At 41.0% G+C, this 16,632-nt stretch overlaps 1 protein-coding gene across 1 annotated transcript in view; it reads right to left on the bottom strand.

Annotated features, from left to right (window-relative positions):
• LOC121577177 (copine-8-like) overlaps positions 1 to 13,253 on the bottom strand; it is an 81,228-nt gene extending 67,975 nt beyond the window's left edge. The window contains exon 1 of the mRNA XM_045223631.1: positions 13,056 to 13,253. Within this exon, the coding sequence (XP_045079566.1) occupies positions 13,056 to 13,150 (95 nt within the window). The 5' untranslated portion in view covers positions 13,151 to 13,253. The remainder of the gene's footprint in view (positions 1 to 13,055) is intronic.
• Positions 13,254 to 16,632: the final 3,379 nt, after the last annotated feature.

The following is a 16,632-nucleotide window of genomic DNA, read 5'->3' as shown; positions in this document are numbered from 1 at the left end:
GAGCTGAAAGTCCGTATTGCCCAGCGACAGCCCCGAAACCTGAAGGATCTGGAGAAGGTCTGTATGGAGGAGTGGGCCAAAATCCCTGCTGCAGTGTGTGCAAACCTGGTCAAGACCTACAGGAAACGTATGATCTCTGTAATTGCAAACAAAGGTTTCTGTACCAAATATTAAGTTCTGCTTTTCTGATGTATCAAATACTTATGTCATGCAATAAAATGTAAATTAATTACTTAAAAATTATACAATGTGATTTTCTGGATTCGGTCTCTCACAGTTGAAGTGTACCTATGATAGAAATTACAGACCTCCACATGCTTTGTAAGTAGGAAAACCTGCAAAATCGGCAGTGTATCAAATACTCTATTCTCCCCACTGTATATATATATATATATATATATATATATATATATATATATACACACACACACTTTTGAATGAAACTTACGGTTTTGGTGGAAAATACCCAGTTACCCGGGAGAAAAGTGATTTATTCTCGGGATGGAACATTTGTAAAATACCAGGAAAATATTAAACCCTATTCTGAATGGAGCAGAGCAGATATTGCCTGTTATAACTACAGCTGAGGGATTGGCATATAGTATTTTAATCATATTAATGAAATTAGAGCCAATTCCAATATGTTCCAAGACAGACCATCCTAGTCTAGCAAAAGCTTTTTCTGCATTAAGAGATAAAACAGCCCAAAGACCTGTTGTTTCTGATGAAGCATTTAAGATACGTAATAGTCGATGGAGGTTATCCTAGGATAAACGTTTTTTAACAAATATACTTAAGGTAAGTCTCGAGACGGGACAACAACCTTTTGGAAAACAGTTTAATATTTGTGTTTATCAAAGATAGAGGGCGATAGTGAGAACACTGGGTGGCAATTTTCTTTTCAGTGTACAAGTGGATAAATCTGAGCTGGCCTGTGCCACTTCTTATGAAAACTTTCTTAAGAAAGAATCAAAGCTCTTTTCATCTGAAAGACCCTGAAGCCCAAAGTCTCTTGAGCACATACAGTGCCTTCAGAAAGTATTCACGCGTCTTGACTTTTCTCACATTTTGTTGTGTTCCAACCTGAATTTAAAATTAAATAAAATTGAGATGTTGTCATCACTGGCTTACACACAATACCCCATAATGTCAAAGTGGAATGATGTTTTTCTACATTTTTACAAATTATTTGAAAATAAAAAGCTGAAATGTCTTGAGTCAATAAGTATTCAACCCCTTTGTTATGGCAAGCTTAAATAAATTCAGGAGTAGAAATTTGCATAACAAGTCACATAATAAGTTGCAAGGACTCACTCTGTGTGCAATAATAGTATTTAACATGATTTTTGAATGACTACCTCATCTCTGTATCCCACACATACAATTATATGTAAGGTCCCGCAGTCGAGCAGTGAATTTCAAACACAGATTTAACCACAAAGACCAGGGATGTTTTCCAATGCCTCGCAAATGAGGGCACCCACGGCCGGCCCGCTCATTAGGCAGCCGCCTATGGCAGCAGATTGACGAGGGCGGCATTTTCTGAGCTAAACTGACCAAGACGCACCTCCAACAACACATAAAACCTCACATTTTTCTGCCCAAAAACAATGACAATTGGTAGGCTACCAGCTGAGCTACAGAGGACCATTGGTAGGCTACACCCCAGTAAGCACGAGCTGACGTCTTTCAGATATATTTTTTTGGTGTTTTACAAACGGTAGGCTTACCACATAGTTGGGCATTCATAAAATTCAATTTCAGGCAACACTGTAGGCTACACCTCAGTAAGCACGGGCTGACGCCTTTTGGACATCTTTTTTTGGTGCAGTCTGGACCGGCCTTGATTTCCACATCCACGGATATTCGTTTTTGGTCCGGTCCGGACCTAATCTGAACCAATCATGTACGTCTATGTCTGGTTCAGATTTTATCTGGTCTGGACCAGCCTTGATTTGGCCCAAACATAGACGTCTATAAATTACTTATTTTTTAACTTTCATTCAGAACCAAAAATGAGCCTGATTTCAACATCCGGAAAATACGTATTTCCAGCATCCGGACTAAAACAGCTACAGACTTTAATGGATGTGATAGGAGAAAACTGAAGATGGATCAACAACATTGTAATTACTCCACAATACTAACCGAATTGACAGAGTGAAAAGAAGGAAGCCTGTACGGAATACAAATATTCAAAAACGTGCATCCTGTTTGCAACAAGGCAAAGAAATGGAATGGAGCTAAGCACAGGCAAAATCCTTGAGGAAAACCTGGTTTAGTCTGCTTTTCACCAGACACTGGGAGATTAATTCACCTTTCAGAAGGACAATAATCTAAAACACAGGCCAAATTTACACAAATTGCTTACCAAGAAGACAGTGAATGTTCCTGTGTAGCTGTGTTACAATTTTGACCTAAATCTGCTTGAAAATATATGGCAAGGCTTCAAAATGGTTGCCTAGCAATGATCAATAACCAAATTGACAGACCTTGAAGAATTTTTTTAATAATAATGTGCAAATATTGTACAATCCAGGTGTGCACAGCTCTTAGAGACTTACCCAGAAAGTCTCACAGCTGTAATCACCACCAAAGGTGAATCTAACATGTATTAACATGAATACTTAAGTAAATTAGATATCTGTATTTCATTCTCAATAAATTTGAAAAAATGTCTAAAAACATGTTTTCATTGTCATTATGGGGTATTGTGTAGATGGGTGAGATCAAAAAAAAAGATGTAATCCATTTTTAATTCAGGCTGTAACACAACAATATGTGGAATAAGTCAAGGGGTATAAATACTTTCTGAAGGCACTGTACACCAAGCTCTCACTGTCTCGCTGCAGAATTAGAAGTTTCTCCATGTTTCTCCAAATGTACAATTTTGAAGCTGCTCCAAACGTCAGTGTTTTTGACACCCTGCTGCTCTATATCGAACCATTTCTCAAATGTCCAAGTTAAGGGTTAAGTTTAGGCACTCATTCCGAATGGTTAAGATAAGGGTTAAGGTTTAGGATAGGGTTAAAACATTAAGTTTAGGCCATGGCCGGCATTATGGGCGGGCCTTGGGGGCCTGGCCCGCCCTACCGTACCTCCTTGCCCGTCCAAATAAAATATTGAAATATTGGTCATTTATTTGACGAGACACGAGCCAACAGCAAGACATATCAATCTCAGTTAAAGCATCCGAGCGAGCGAAACAGCGCCCCTCTTTCTAAGTACAGTGAGGGAAAAAAGTATTTGATCCCCTGCTGATTTTGTACGTTTGCCCACTGACAAAGAAATGATTAGTCTATAATTGTAATGGTAGGTTTATTTGAACAGTGAGGGACAGAATAACAACAAAAAAATCCAGAAAAACACATGTTATAAATGGATTTGCATTTTAATCAGGGAAATAAGTATTTTACCCCCTCTCAATCAGAAAGATTTCTGGCTCTCAGGTGTCTTTTATACAGGTAACGAGCTGAGATTGGACTCCAAAGTGGCGCAGTGGTCTAAGGCTAGCTGTGCCACTAGAGATCCTGGTTCGAATCCAGGCTCTGTCGTAGCCGGCCGCGACCGGGAGACCCATGGGGCGGCGCAAAATTGGCCCAGCGTCGTCCAGGGTAAGGGAGGGAATGGCCGGCAGGGATGTAGCTCAGTTGGTAGAGCATGGCGTTTGCAACGCCAGGGTTGTGGGTTCGATTCCCACGGAGGGCCAGTATGATAAATATAAAATAATGTATGCACTAACTGTAAGTCGCTCTGGATAAGAGCGTCTGCTAAATGACTAAAATGTAATGTAATTAGGAGCTCCTATTCTCAGTTTGTTACCTGTATAAAAGACACCTGTCCACAGAAGCAATCAATCAGATTCCAAACTCTCCACCATGGCCAAGACCAAAGAGCTCTCCAAGGATGTCAGGGAAAAGATTGTAGACCTACACAAGGCTGGAATGGGCTACAAGACCATCGCCAAGCAGCTTGGGGAGCAGGTGACAACAGTTGGTGCGATTATTCGCAAATGGAAGAAACACAAAATAACTGTCAATCTCCCTCGGCCTGGGGCTCCATGCAAGATCTTACCTCGTGGAGTTGCAATGATCATGAGAACGGTGAGGAATCAGCCCAGAACTACACGGGAGGATCTTGTCAATGATCTCAAGGCAGCTGGGACCATAGTCACCAAGAAAACAATTGGTAACACACTACGCCGTGAAGGACTGAAATCCTGCAGCGCCCGCAAGGTCCCCCTACTCAAGAAAGCACATATACAGACCCGTCTGAAGTTTGCCAATGAACATCTGAATGATTCAGAGGAGAACTGGGTGAAAGTGTTGTGGTCAGATGAGACCAAAATCGAGCTCTTTGGCATCAACTCAACTCGCCGTGTTTGGAGGAGGACGAATGCCATCCCCACCGTCAAACATGGAGGTGGAAACATTATACTTTGGGGGTGTTTTTCTGCTAAGGGGACAGGACAACTTCACTGCATCAAAGGGACGATGGACGGGGCCATGTACTGTAAAATCTTGGGTGAGAACCTCCTTCCCTCAGCCAGGGCATTGAAAATGGGTCGTGGATGGCTATTCCAGCATGACAATGACCCAAAACACACGGCCAAGGCAACAAAGAAGTGGCTCGAGAAGAAGCACATTAAGGTCCTGGAGTGGCCTAGCCAGTCTCCAGACCTTAATCCTACAGAAATCTGTGGAGGGAGCTGCAGGTTCGAGCTGCCAAACGTCAGCCTCAAAACCTTTAATGACTTGGAGAAGATCTGCAAAGAGGAGTGGAACAAAATCCCTCCTGAGATGTGTGCAAACCTGGTGGCCAACTACAAGAAACGTCTGACCTCTGTGATTGCCAACAAGGGTTTTGCCACCAAGTACTAAGTCATGTTTTGCAGAGGGGTCAAATACTTATTTCCCTCATTAAAATGCAAATCAATTTATAACATTTTTGACATGCGTTTTTCTGGATTTTGTTGTTGTTATTCTATCTCTCACTGTTCAAATAAACCTACCATTAAAATTATAGACTGATCATGTCTTTGTCAGTGGGCAAACGTACAAAATCAGCAGGGGATCAAATACTTTTTGAGACACTTAACATAGAGATCCAGTTAGTTTTAGAATGGGTAATTAGCAATAGGCTGTTGCTAAATATCTCAAAAACTAAAAGCATAATTTTTGGGACAAATCGCTCGCTTAATTCTAAACCTCGTTTAGATCCATTATTGAATAATGTGGCTATTGAGCAAGTTGAGGAGACTAAACTTCTGGGTGTAACCCTAGATAGCAAGCTGTCATGGTCAAAACATAGACTCAATGGTTGCTAAAATAGGAAGAGGTCTGTCCATGACAGGGTCTTGCTTCTTGACATCTCAGTCGACCAGACAGGTCCTACAGGCCCTAGTTTTGTCGCACCTGGACTACTGGCCAGCTGTGTGGTCATGTGCAGCAAAGAAGGACATAGGTAAATTGCAGTTGGTCCAGAACAAAGCAGCATGTATTACACTTAGATGTACATGGAGGGAAAGAGTCAGTAACATGCATGTCAGTCTCTCATGGCTCAAAGTTGAGGCGAGATTGACTGCATCCCTATTGGTCTTTGTGCGAAGTATTGGTGTGTTGAAGGTACCGAACTGTCTGTTCAAGCAGTTGGCACACAGTTCGGACACTCATCAGTACAACCCAAGACATGCAACCAGAGGTTTCTTCACAGTCCCCACATCCAGAACAGAGGCTGGGAAACGCACAGTATTAAATAGAGCTATGACTACATCGAACTTTGCCACCCCAGGTAACTCAAGTTAGCAATAAAACCAGTTTCAAAAAACAGATAAAAGAACGCATACAGTACAATACAGTAATAGAGTCCACACGCAAAAAGATTAGCTTACTGGAGCTTTTTTCATTTACTTACCCAGGAGAGCATAGCTACATCTATGGGCTTTTATGTTTTTCTGTCGTGGGTAATGTGTGGTAGCCTCTCATAGTTTATGTATTGGTAAAAAATAAATAAAATAAGAAGATAATGATAATTTGGCCTTTTTTGGGCTTGGGCTCATAAAATGTATTTAATGTAAGGATTATAACATGTATTTGATGTATGGCTCATCAGGCTCAGGTAGCATCAGACTTTAATTTTCATGCTGATCAAAGCTCTAATCAAATCCAGACATACTGTATGCTTTAGAATGACACTTACGGTTTGGGGAGAAAAGTGATTATTCTCAGAATGGAACATTTGTAAAATACACAGAAAATATTCAACCCTAATCTATATCTTATTCTTTAGATGTTTGGGGCTGCTGGTGAACCATGATGTGCAGGCATAATCAAAGTAACACACGACTGGCGCACTTGCCAAAGAAAATTTGGCGCCCGACAACGTGACCTGGAAGAAATTTACCAGACATCCAATATGCATTCAGATCTGACTTGGCGCAGCCAGCGCGATCAATAAACGAGGGATATTGGCCAAATGAGCCTATAACAAATTACAAAAACACTATTCCTTGTGTTTCAATGTGTAGCATATGCAAAGCTTTATAGCCTATTTGTTTTGTTTTTTAGGCTACTTTCCTAAAACAATGATTGTCCACCTCACTGTTCAGCTGTCAGAGATTTGAGCACTAAATGCATCAGGCCATTGCATGTATAGGCCTTTAGGCTTAGGTGTCCACTGTATGATAATAATATAAAAAATATATATGTGTGTATATACACTACCAGTCATAAGTTTGGACCCACCTACTCATTCAAGGTTTTTTTTTTTTTTTTACATTGTAGAATAATAGTGAAGACATCAAAACTATGAAATAACACAAATGGAATCATGTAATAACCAAAAAAGTGTTAAACAAATCAACATCTACCAATTTGTAAGTCGCTCTGGATAAATGACGTAAATGTAAAATGTAAACATCTATTTCATATTTGAGAATAGCCACCCTTTGCCTTGATGACAGCTTTGCACACTCTTGGCATTCTCTCAACCAGATTCATGAGGTAGTCACCTGGAATGCATTTCAATTAATAGGTGTGCCTTCTTAAAAGTTAATTTGTGGAATGTATTTCCTTCTTAATGCGTTTGAGCCAATCAGTTGTGTTGTGACAAGGTATACAGAAGATAGCCCGCCGTGGCTTTGTGAGACGCGGTGTGGGTGAACAGATGATCTCTGCATGTGTTTTTCCCACCGTAAAGCATGGAGGAGGAGGTGTTATGGTGTGGGGATGCTTTGCTGGTGACACTGTGTGATTTATTTAGAATTCAAGGCACACTTAACCAACATGGCTACCGCAGCGTTCTGCAGCGATACACCATCCCATCTGGTTTGGGCTTAGTGGGACTATCATTTGTTTTTCAACAGGACAATGACCTAACACACCTCCAGGCTGTGTAAGAGCTATTATACCATGAAGGAGAGTGATTAAGTGCTGCATCAGATCCCCCGACCTCAACCCAATTGAGATGGTTTGGGATGAGTTGGACGGCAGAGTGAAGGAAAAGCAGCCAACAAGTGCTCATCATATGTGGGAACTTAACAAGACTGTTGGAAAAGCATTCCAGGTGAAGCTGGTTGAGAAAATGCCAAGAGTGCGCAAAGCTGTCATCAAGACAAACTGTGGTTATTTGAAGAATCTCAAATATAAAATATATTTTGATTTGTTTAACACTTTTTTGGTTACTACATGATTCCATATGTGTTATTTCATAGTTTTGATGTCTTCGCTATTATTCTACAATGTAAAAAATAGTACAAATAAAGAAACACCCTTGAATGAGTAGGTGTCCAAACTTTTGACTGGTACTGTATATGTATTTAATAAATCTTAGAATAAGGCTGTAATGTAACAAAATGTGGGAAAAGTGAAGGTGTCTGAATACTTTCCGAAGGCACTGTGTATATAAAAAAATAAGGAAGAGAAGCTTAGGCCTATCCCGAGAGATAGAGAGAGAAAGAAATGTATGTCGCCGGCATATCTCTATGTCAGATGGCTACTGCGTCTGCTATACAGACAGACTTGCAGAAGGAGGTTAATTTGTTAATTTCTAATCCTAATATTTTGTATAAAGATAAGCATTATATTGCTAGATTATAGGAGTAACTGGTAGACCTGAAACATCCTTCCTCACCTCAAGTTCAACTGTTGGAGTCAGTTGGAGAGCTGGTGCGCACTGCCTTCATATCATAGGCCTGCAGTAGCTAAAGCTTAATAATAGCCACACCACACCATCACAAAAGCTTTAAACTTTATTAGGACAATATCAAAAGTAAATCAAGCAATTGTTTATAGGGACTATAGGAGCAGGCTATTATATTGCAGCAAACACAGCATTACAGTTGGAACATAATTGGCCAAAGAAAACAGAATGAAATATGGTTTAAACCCTCACAAATGTTCTGAACAGGCTATATTGCAGCAATTACCAACAAAGGTAAGTGCCTACCCTACCCAACAAATGACAGAAATAGGCTAATGTTACTTATTTTACAACTTATAACCCATCTTAAACTAAATATGGAGCACACAATTAAAAAGACAGATTGAATATAATTTAGCCAATGAAAATGTCTCAACAGAATTAAACAAAACAGGTTTTGCATATTAAACAAACTGGTTTCATTTAATAGGCAATACACAATAATAAAACAAATGATTATAAATACATGTATGTTCCCAAATTGCATCCTACTTGAATAGGGAGTTGCACAGTAGCCTGCATTTGGCCATGCCAACGTTCTTCTCATCTTCCACTACAATATGAAAACATTAAAATTCCCCTTGTAGGCTTTTCACTACAGGCATTCTATTTTTCCTCTAACTTTTGTTTTACTTCAATGAAAAAAGCCTCCATCTTCACAATCAACAGTGGCCATGGCTCCTCTCTCGCTCGCTCTTTCCTAAGCAAAGCAGCAGGCTCAAGTGCATGCAAAGCATAAGAGAATGGTGCTGAAATGCGAATTTGGGGTGTAGGCTGTGACAGATAGTGGGTGTTTCTCAAAATGCATTCTACCGTGCTCTGAGCATGCAAATTGGAGCATGGGAGGGTCAGAGTATGAGTTCAAATCAAAGTATGCGAAAAGGAGCACGGAGGGCACTTCTCGAATGCGTATTCCATTTGTACATATTTTGAAGCATGCATCGATGCAAGCTTCAACGGAAGGTATGCAAAGAAATATGACGCAACCACGGAAATAAATATCTTGAAACCATTATTTGAGCTGAAGCCAGAGAAAATACACACCGACTTCAGAATGAAACGTTGCCTATTCACACCTCATATGTTGCCTGACCAGGGGCGCAACTTTCACTGGGGATGGGGGGTGGGACATGTCCCCCCCACATTCTGAAATTTCATTTTTGTCCCCCTCAGTTTTATAATTGGAATGTGATTCAAAACGAGGCAACGGTGTGCTTTAGAACCATGCGGATGCCTCCGAGCGGTCGGGTAGGCTGTTTGGAGTGTTTATCCGACTGGATTTATAAAATATATATAATTATGTCCCCCCCCACTTCTAAAACCAAAGTTGCACCCCTGTGCCTGACTACAATATTTCATCTTGATACTTTGATAAATACATGCTGTGTTAATTTTGGCGTGTTTACCTGCCTACGTACCGTAGATCGCACGCCCATAATAAGTCAATAGGGCTAACTGGATAGCTACTACATTTACATTTACATTTTAGTAATTTAGCAGACGCTCTTATCCAGAGTGACTTACAGTTAGTGAGTGCATACATTTTTTTTTTTTTGTACTGTTATCTAGCCCGATAGCCACAAATAATTGTTAGCTAGCTACCCACAAATAATTTACATCTAGGTCATTTTTGCCTGTTAAACTATCTGGTTAGCTACATTATTACGATTCACATATAGCTAGCGGATAGTTATGAAGTAAAACAGTTGCTTTGTGTATATCTTGTTTAATCTCTATTGCCATTGTTGTCCTGGCTGGAAGATGGTTCAGTGAATGGGTATGTCCATAGTAAGTCAATAGGGCTGACTGGCTAGCTAGCTACCCACGAAGAATTGGTAGCTACCCATTAAAAATTTACATCTACTTTGCATAACATTAGTTTTATGTCATTTTTGCCTGTTTAACTAGCTGGCTAGCTAGATATTTACGATTCACATATCTAGCTGATAATTATGAAGTAAAACTTTTGCTTTGTGTATATCTTGTTTCGTCTATTGTTGCAATTGTCCTGGCTGGAAGAAGGTTCAGTGAATGGGGTGAAGCGTGAGGTAATACAGTAGGGGGAGTGTGAGTGCTTCTCAAATGTAATGTTTTATGCGTTCTCCACACTCTCGTCCTCACAGGAATGTACTCAAGAGAACGTGGTCGGAGAATGCACTCGGAGCATGAGAGTGTGGAGCACAGTGGTATGCATATTGAGAAACACCCAGTCTCTCCTGGACAATTTGGCTTGCTACAATTTTATTTATTGGCTTTTAATTTTTTTATTGGCCAAAAGCTGCAATTAGCCTACCGGCTAAGGGAAACCCTTGTGCATTTTCCCATCAGAGTTGTGTTTCCATCAAATTGACTTATTGCAGAGTCTGTGCGTAATACATAGCACACATAAAAATAACTTGAGGTTAAATTCATATGTACCGAATAAAAAATACAATTTAAATGGGTTTCCATTGCATTTTCAACTCTATTCCTACCGACGGTTTTTCTCACAAAAAATGTTGCATAGGTATAGCGAATGTGCCCACTCTGGTATTGGCACATGCGCTCTAGCCAACAGATTGCAGATACAGGTATAGCCTGCACTGTATCTGATTACTTTGGACAAAATACATTATTTTTATTTGTCAAATGGCAACCAAGCATCGATCATCATGTCACAAGAATAAGACCCTCCATATTTATTGAAACGAGCATCAACCTCATCACTGTGCACTTTCACCACCCTGTGAAGTTCATCATCATTTATTTCATCTGTAGTCTAATAAACTGCATGCAACTCCATGTCGTGACATTTTTTTATCCGACATGGAGGCTACTTTACTGCATAAAAAGTTTGGATGGAAACCTGGTTAATGTCAAGCCATTTTGAGGATGCTGGAATTATATTTTGGATGAACGTGCACATGCCTACAGGATACTTTTAAAGTAGCCTAATCAGATTAAAACATTGTGACTGGTTGTGTTTATGCCACATATGAAAGGTAATGCATTTTAAAAGTTAAATGATTAATATTTAGGCTATATTGAAGCATTAGGTTCTAGGTGCGTGAGGAATAGCCGCACGGATTGGAGAGGAGGCAGAGCATGTTAAGCTTCCCTGAATAACTGCCAAGAGCATATGTGGCCACATTATTATAGGACGACTTGGGAGAATGATGATCTGCAACAGACAGCGCATTCAGTATCAGAACGTAAAATACACAGACTGGCCTGCTACTGTGCCTTTCTAGACCTTATTAACTGTCGAGAGTAGACCCACAATGGATCCAAATCGAATGAAACATTCAAATTACAGGGCTTTTGCACTGTTATTCAAATTACATTTTCACTGCAGCCTAGAGTATAATTTTGTACTCACTTGAAAACAATAATGCAATTATTCATTCTATAGTCTAGGTAGGATAACTGTATTGTCCCTAAACAAGATCAATAGGGGAGCTTTCTGAGCTGTGTGTTTCATGTCTTCACTGTTCTTTCATACCCAATGATGCACCTGGCCTGTCCATTACCTATCATTTATTCCCATTTGTTCTTGTCAATTCATATTGAAAATTGATGCAGCTTTGAATGCCTTTATATGTAGTATGATTGCTATTTAGCCTATTGTAGATCTGGCCAAACGATCCACCTACCACTATTGTCACAGTGAATGGTGGATAGAGGGCAGGATAGACAGCTAGACTTTACTGACCTGTGGTATAGTAAAAGTTACCACATGGAAAAGCGTAGTGCATAAGATAAGTACCAAAACACCTTGATATAGGGGAGGCTCATGCAACCAGATGAGGAAATTTGGCTAGGATGGAATAAATTATATAGCCCAAACCTGCAAAAGAGCGAATGTTAACCGGGAAAAAAAACGCACTATCATCCCCGGTGCCCAACAAAAGACACACAACCCTCCACAAAGAAAAATAAAAGTTTGACAACCCTCCCCTATTTTGGACTATTCCCTCCCAGTAAATTGCGATCTGGCTCTTAATCAAACAAGCTGTAATAGCGGTTATCGGAGACTGAGCATCATTGAAGCAGACAGTGACGGAATCGGAATTCCAACCTTCAGCGCCACAATCTCAGGTGTGCACCAACTCCGCACTGGGAGAATCCACGTCTCTGTGTGTGTGTGTGTGTGTGTGTGTGTGTTAAATTATTTCCACTGTGAGTGTTGTGACTGACTGTGAGACCGACCAGCCGCCGGAGCATCAGCTCTCTCTGGTAGAAGGACCTCCGCGGAGACCCCAGGCTGACAGAGGCGCGTGGCTCTTACGCAACTCAGGATCCCGAGCCAGCCAGCTGCTGTTTGCTACTAGAGTTGTAACTGACTGTTAGTCACATCTCTCCGGAGAGATGGTAAAGCATCCATCAATTATCTCTCAGCAGCAGCATGCATTTTCTGGACGGTGGTTTGTTTAGTTAATTAAGTGGAGCCGAGCACAAAAGTAAGCGCGAGCTGTCACGTTAGGAAACACTAATAGCACACACATCGTTCCACCGTCATAAACTTGATTTAAACATCCCTCAAATGTAGGCTAACCGTGATTGATCAGCCAGTAAAGCAATGGACTATCATGATAATGGTAATATTAAACTCAATAAAAATATATAGATTAAATGAAATGTTTATTGCCTAATAGATGTCAGTTTTCTGACCAAATCTCAAAAATAAGGAATCGTTAGTGCGAGAATGCTTGACGGAAATGTGTTGAAAACTTGACTAATTTCAGACTAAACAATTTATATTTAGCAGTTTACCAAACATATCCACCGTTCTCCACAATCTTAGCCTATACCGCAAGCATTCCGTTACTCAATTGACAACAATGCGAAGGGAATGCTAAAAGTGCCCCTCTACTCACCTACAGGACACCGTGAGCTCAACTTTGGTGGCTGGAATGGCAGCGGTGAATGGGTCAAAGTCTCCAATACACGCCATATTCATAAAGCTACTCATCGTCGAAATCTCCCGTTAAACGGTCCTTCTTCGGTCGCATGAAAGAAAGAAACCATTAAAAACGGTGCGCTGCTTAGGGTCGCTGTTGCATAAGGCTGCGGGAGTGTCGCCCAGCCAGCTGCAAGAAGAGTATCGCCCACAACTGCCCAGCGTCATGTGTAACGGTTGAAAGATTCATCTCATGCTAGTATGCAGAGTTGAGAGCAAGGTATAGCCTAGGCTACTGATAGTGCGAGGGCGTGACGCCCGCGAGAAGGGCAGCCTAGACATGTGCAGATCTCAGCTTTGGGAAGTGTTATACAATTACAAAAATAAACAACTAAATAAGATAACACATTATAGTATAGGGCCTAGTCTGTGCTGATGCTTTTAGGGAACCATTGCAATTTGCAAATGCTTTATTGCATAAATTAAGTCTAACCAATTCAGGGATTTGTAGCTAATTAATATGCTAAATCATTGTAATGCCTGTGCTTTGAATATCTATTGAATGACAATACAGTGCAACATTCAGTGGAGCCTGCTGAGGGGAAGACGGCTCATAATAACGGCTGGAACGGAGCAAATGGAATGGCATCAAAACACATGGAAGCTATGTGTTTGGTGTATTTGATACCATTCCACCTAAAAGCTCCAGCCATTACCACCAACCTCCTGTGGTGCAAATTAATAATAAAAACCTCAAGGAACTAATTTCTGTGACAGTACAAAGGCATAATGGCCCACCTGGTTTTCAATGCACTGGCATGCTAGCGAATTTTAGACCTTTCTAAACTAACCACAATTTTCTCTCAGACATTGGGTGTCCTATGTCCACCTGGTTTCGTCTAAAAATAGTATTTATTAGGTTGATTAAATCATATTGCACGCCAGCACACACAGCTATCCGCTTGCTTGGGTTTAGACAGCGATGACACATGGTAGAGCATGGCGCTTGTAACGCCAGGGTAGTGGGTTCGATCCCCGGGACCACCCATACGTAAAAATTTTTGCACACATGACTGTAAGTCGCTTTGGATAAAAGCGTCTGCTAAATGGCATATTATATATTATTATGAGAGGCTGCTTTTTATACAGGCATGCTTTAATATTTTTTCAACTAATTGGTCTTTTGACCAATCAGATCAGCTTTGAAAAATATCTGATGTAAAAAGTTCTGATTGGTCAAAAGACCAATTAGTGGAAATAATATCATAATTGGGCTGCCTGTGTAAACGCAGCCAAAGTGATGCAGATGGCGCAAAGAGAGCACCTGAGATATTCCCTCTATTAAGTGACTGATTTCTCTACCAGGTGCAGCGGCCCAGTGAGCTAAAATATGAACAGCTGTGTCAAATTAGATTATATACTGAACACAAATATAAACGCAACATGTAAAGTGTTGGTCCCATGTTTCTTGAGCTGAAATAAAACATCTCAGACATTTTCCATATGTACAAAAAGCCTATTTCTCTCCAATTCTGTGCACACATTTGTTTGAATTCCTGTTAGTGAGCATTTTTCCTTTGCAAAGATAATCTATCCACTTGACAGGTGTGGCTTTTCAAGAAGCTGATTAAACAGCATGATCATTACACAGGTGCACCTTGTACTGGTGACAATAAAAGGCCACTCTAAAAATGTGCAGTTTTGTCACACAACACAATGCCACAGATGTCCCAAGTTTTGAGGGAGCATGCAATTGGCTTGCTGATTGCAGGAATGTCCACCAGAGTTGTTGCCAGAGAATTGAATGTTCATTTCTCCACCATAAGCCCCATCCAATGTCGTTTTAGAGAATTTGGCAGTACATCCAACCGGCCTCACAACTGCAGACCACGTGTAACCATGCTAGCCCAGGACCTCCACATCCGGCTTCTTCACCTGCGGGATCGTCTGAGACCAGCCACCTGGACAGCTGATGAAACTGAGGAGTATTTCTGTCTGTAATAAAGCCCTTTTGTGGGGGGAAACGAATTCTGATTGGCTGGGCCTGGCTCCCCAGTGGGTGGGCCTATGCCCTCCCAGGCCCACCCATGGCTGTGCCTCTGCCCAGTCATGTGAAATCCATAGATTAGGGTGCAATTAATTAATTTAAATTGACTGATGTCCTTATATGAACTGTAACTCTGTAGAATCGTTGAAATTGTTGCGTTTATATTTTCGTTGAGTATAGTTTAGGCCCGAATGAGCGTTTTAATCAGGGTGCCCAATAGCTGATTGATTGCCAAAACGTCTTATCTTCAGTTGCAGTTGCTGAAGCCTAGGCTATAGCCAGGGTCTCGATCTATTGTCTCCTGATATGAGACAGAATTAGCCTACTTGAGCAAATCTGGCATTTACAGTGGGGGAAAAAAGTATTTAGTCAGCCACCAATTGTGCATGTTCTCCCACTTAAAAAGATGAGAGGCCTGCAATTTTCATCATAGGTACACGTCAACTATGACAGACAAAATGAGAAAAGAAATTCCAGAAAATCACATTGTAGGATTTTTAATGAATTTATTAGCAAATTATGGTGGAAAATAAGTATTTGGTCAATAACAAAAGTTTCTCAATACTTTGTTATATACCCTTTGTTGGCAATGACACAGGTCAAACGTTTTCTGTAAGTCTTCACAAGGTTTTCACACACTGTTGCTGGTATTTTGGCCCATTCCTCCATGCAGATCTCCTCTAGAGCAGTGATGTTTTGGGGCTGTCGCTGGGCAACACGGACTTTCAACTCCCTCCAAAGATTTTCTATGGGGTTGAGATCTGGAGACTGGCTAGGCCACTCCGGGACCTTGAAATGCTTCTTACGAAGCCACTCCTTCGTTGCCCGGGCGGTGTGTTTGGGATCATTGTCATGCTGAAAGACCCAGCCACGTTTCATCTTCAATGCCCTTGCTGATGGAAGGAGGTTTTCACTCAAAATCTCACGATATTCCTTTACATTTTACATTTTACATTTTAGTTATTTAGCAGACGCTCTTATCCAGAGCGACTTACAGGAGCAATTAGGGTTAAGTGCCTTGCTTAAGGGCACATCGACAGATTTTTCACCTAGTCGGCTCAGGGATTAGAACCAGCGACCTTTCGGTTACTGGCACAGCGCTCTTACCCACTAAGCTACCTGCCGCCCCACACGGATCAGTCGTCCTGGTCCCTTTGCAGAAAAACAGCCCCAAAGCATGATGTTTCCACCCCCATGCTTCACAGTAGGTATGGTGTTCTTTGGATGCAACTCAGCATTATTTGTCCTCCAAACACAACAAGTTGAGTTTTTACCAAAAAGTTCTATTTTGGTTTCATCTGACCATATGACATTCTCCCAATCCTCTTCTGGATCATCCAAATGCACTCTAGCAAACTTCAGACGAGCCTGGACATGTACTGGCTTAAGCAGGGGGACACGTCTGGCACTGCAGGATTTGAGTCCCTGGCGGCGTAGTGTGTTACTGATGGTAGGCTTTGTTACTTTGGTCCCAGCTCTCTGCAGGTCATTCACTAGGTCCCCCGTG

Source organism: Coregonus clupeaformis, chromosome 11, assembly GCF_020615455.1.
Source record: "Coregonus clupeaformis isolate EN_2021a chromosome 11, ASM2061545v1, whole genome shotgun sequence".
Lineage (NCBI taxonomy): Eukaryota > Metazoa > Chordata > Actinopteri > Salmoniformes > Salmonidae > Coregonus > Coregonus clupeaformis.
Note: the sequence above shows the minus strand (reverse complement) of the source record. Positions and strands in the feature narration are given on the sequence as shown.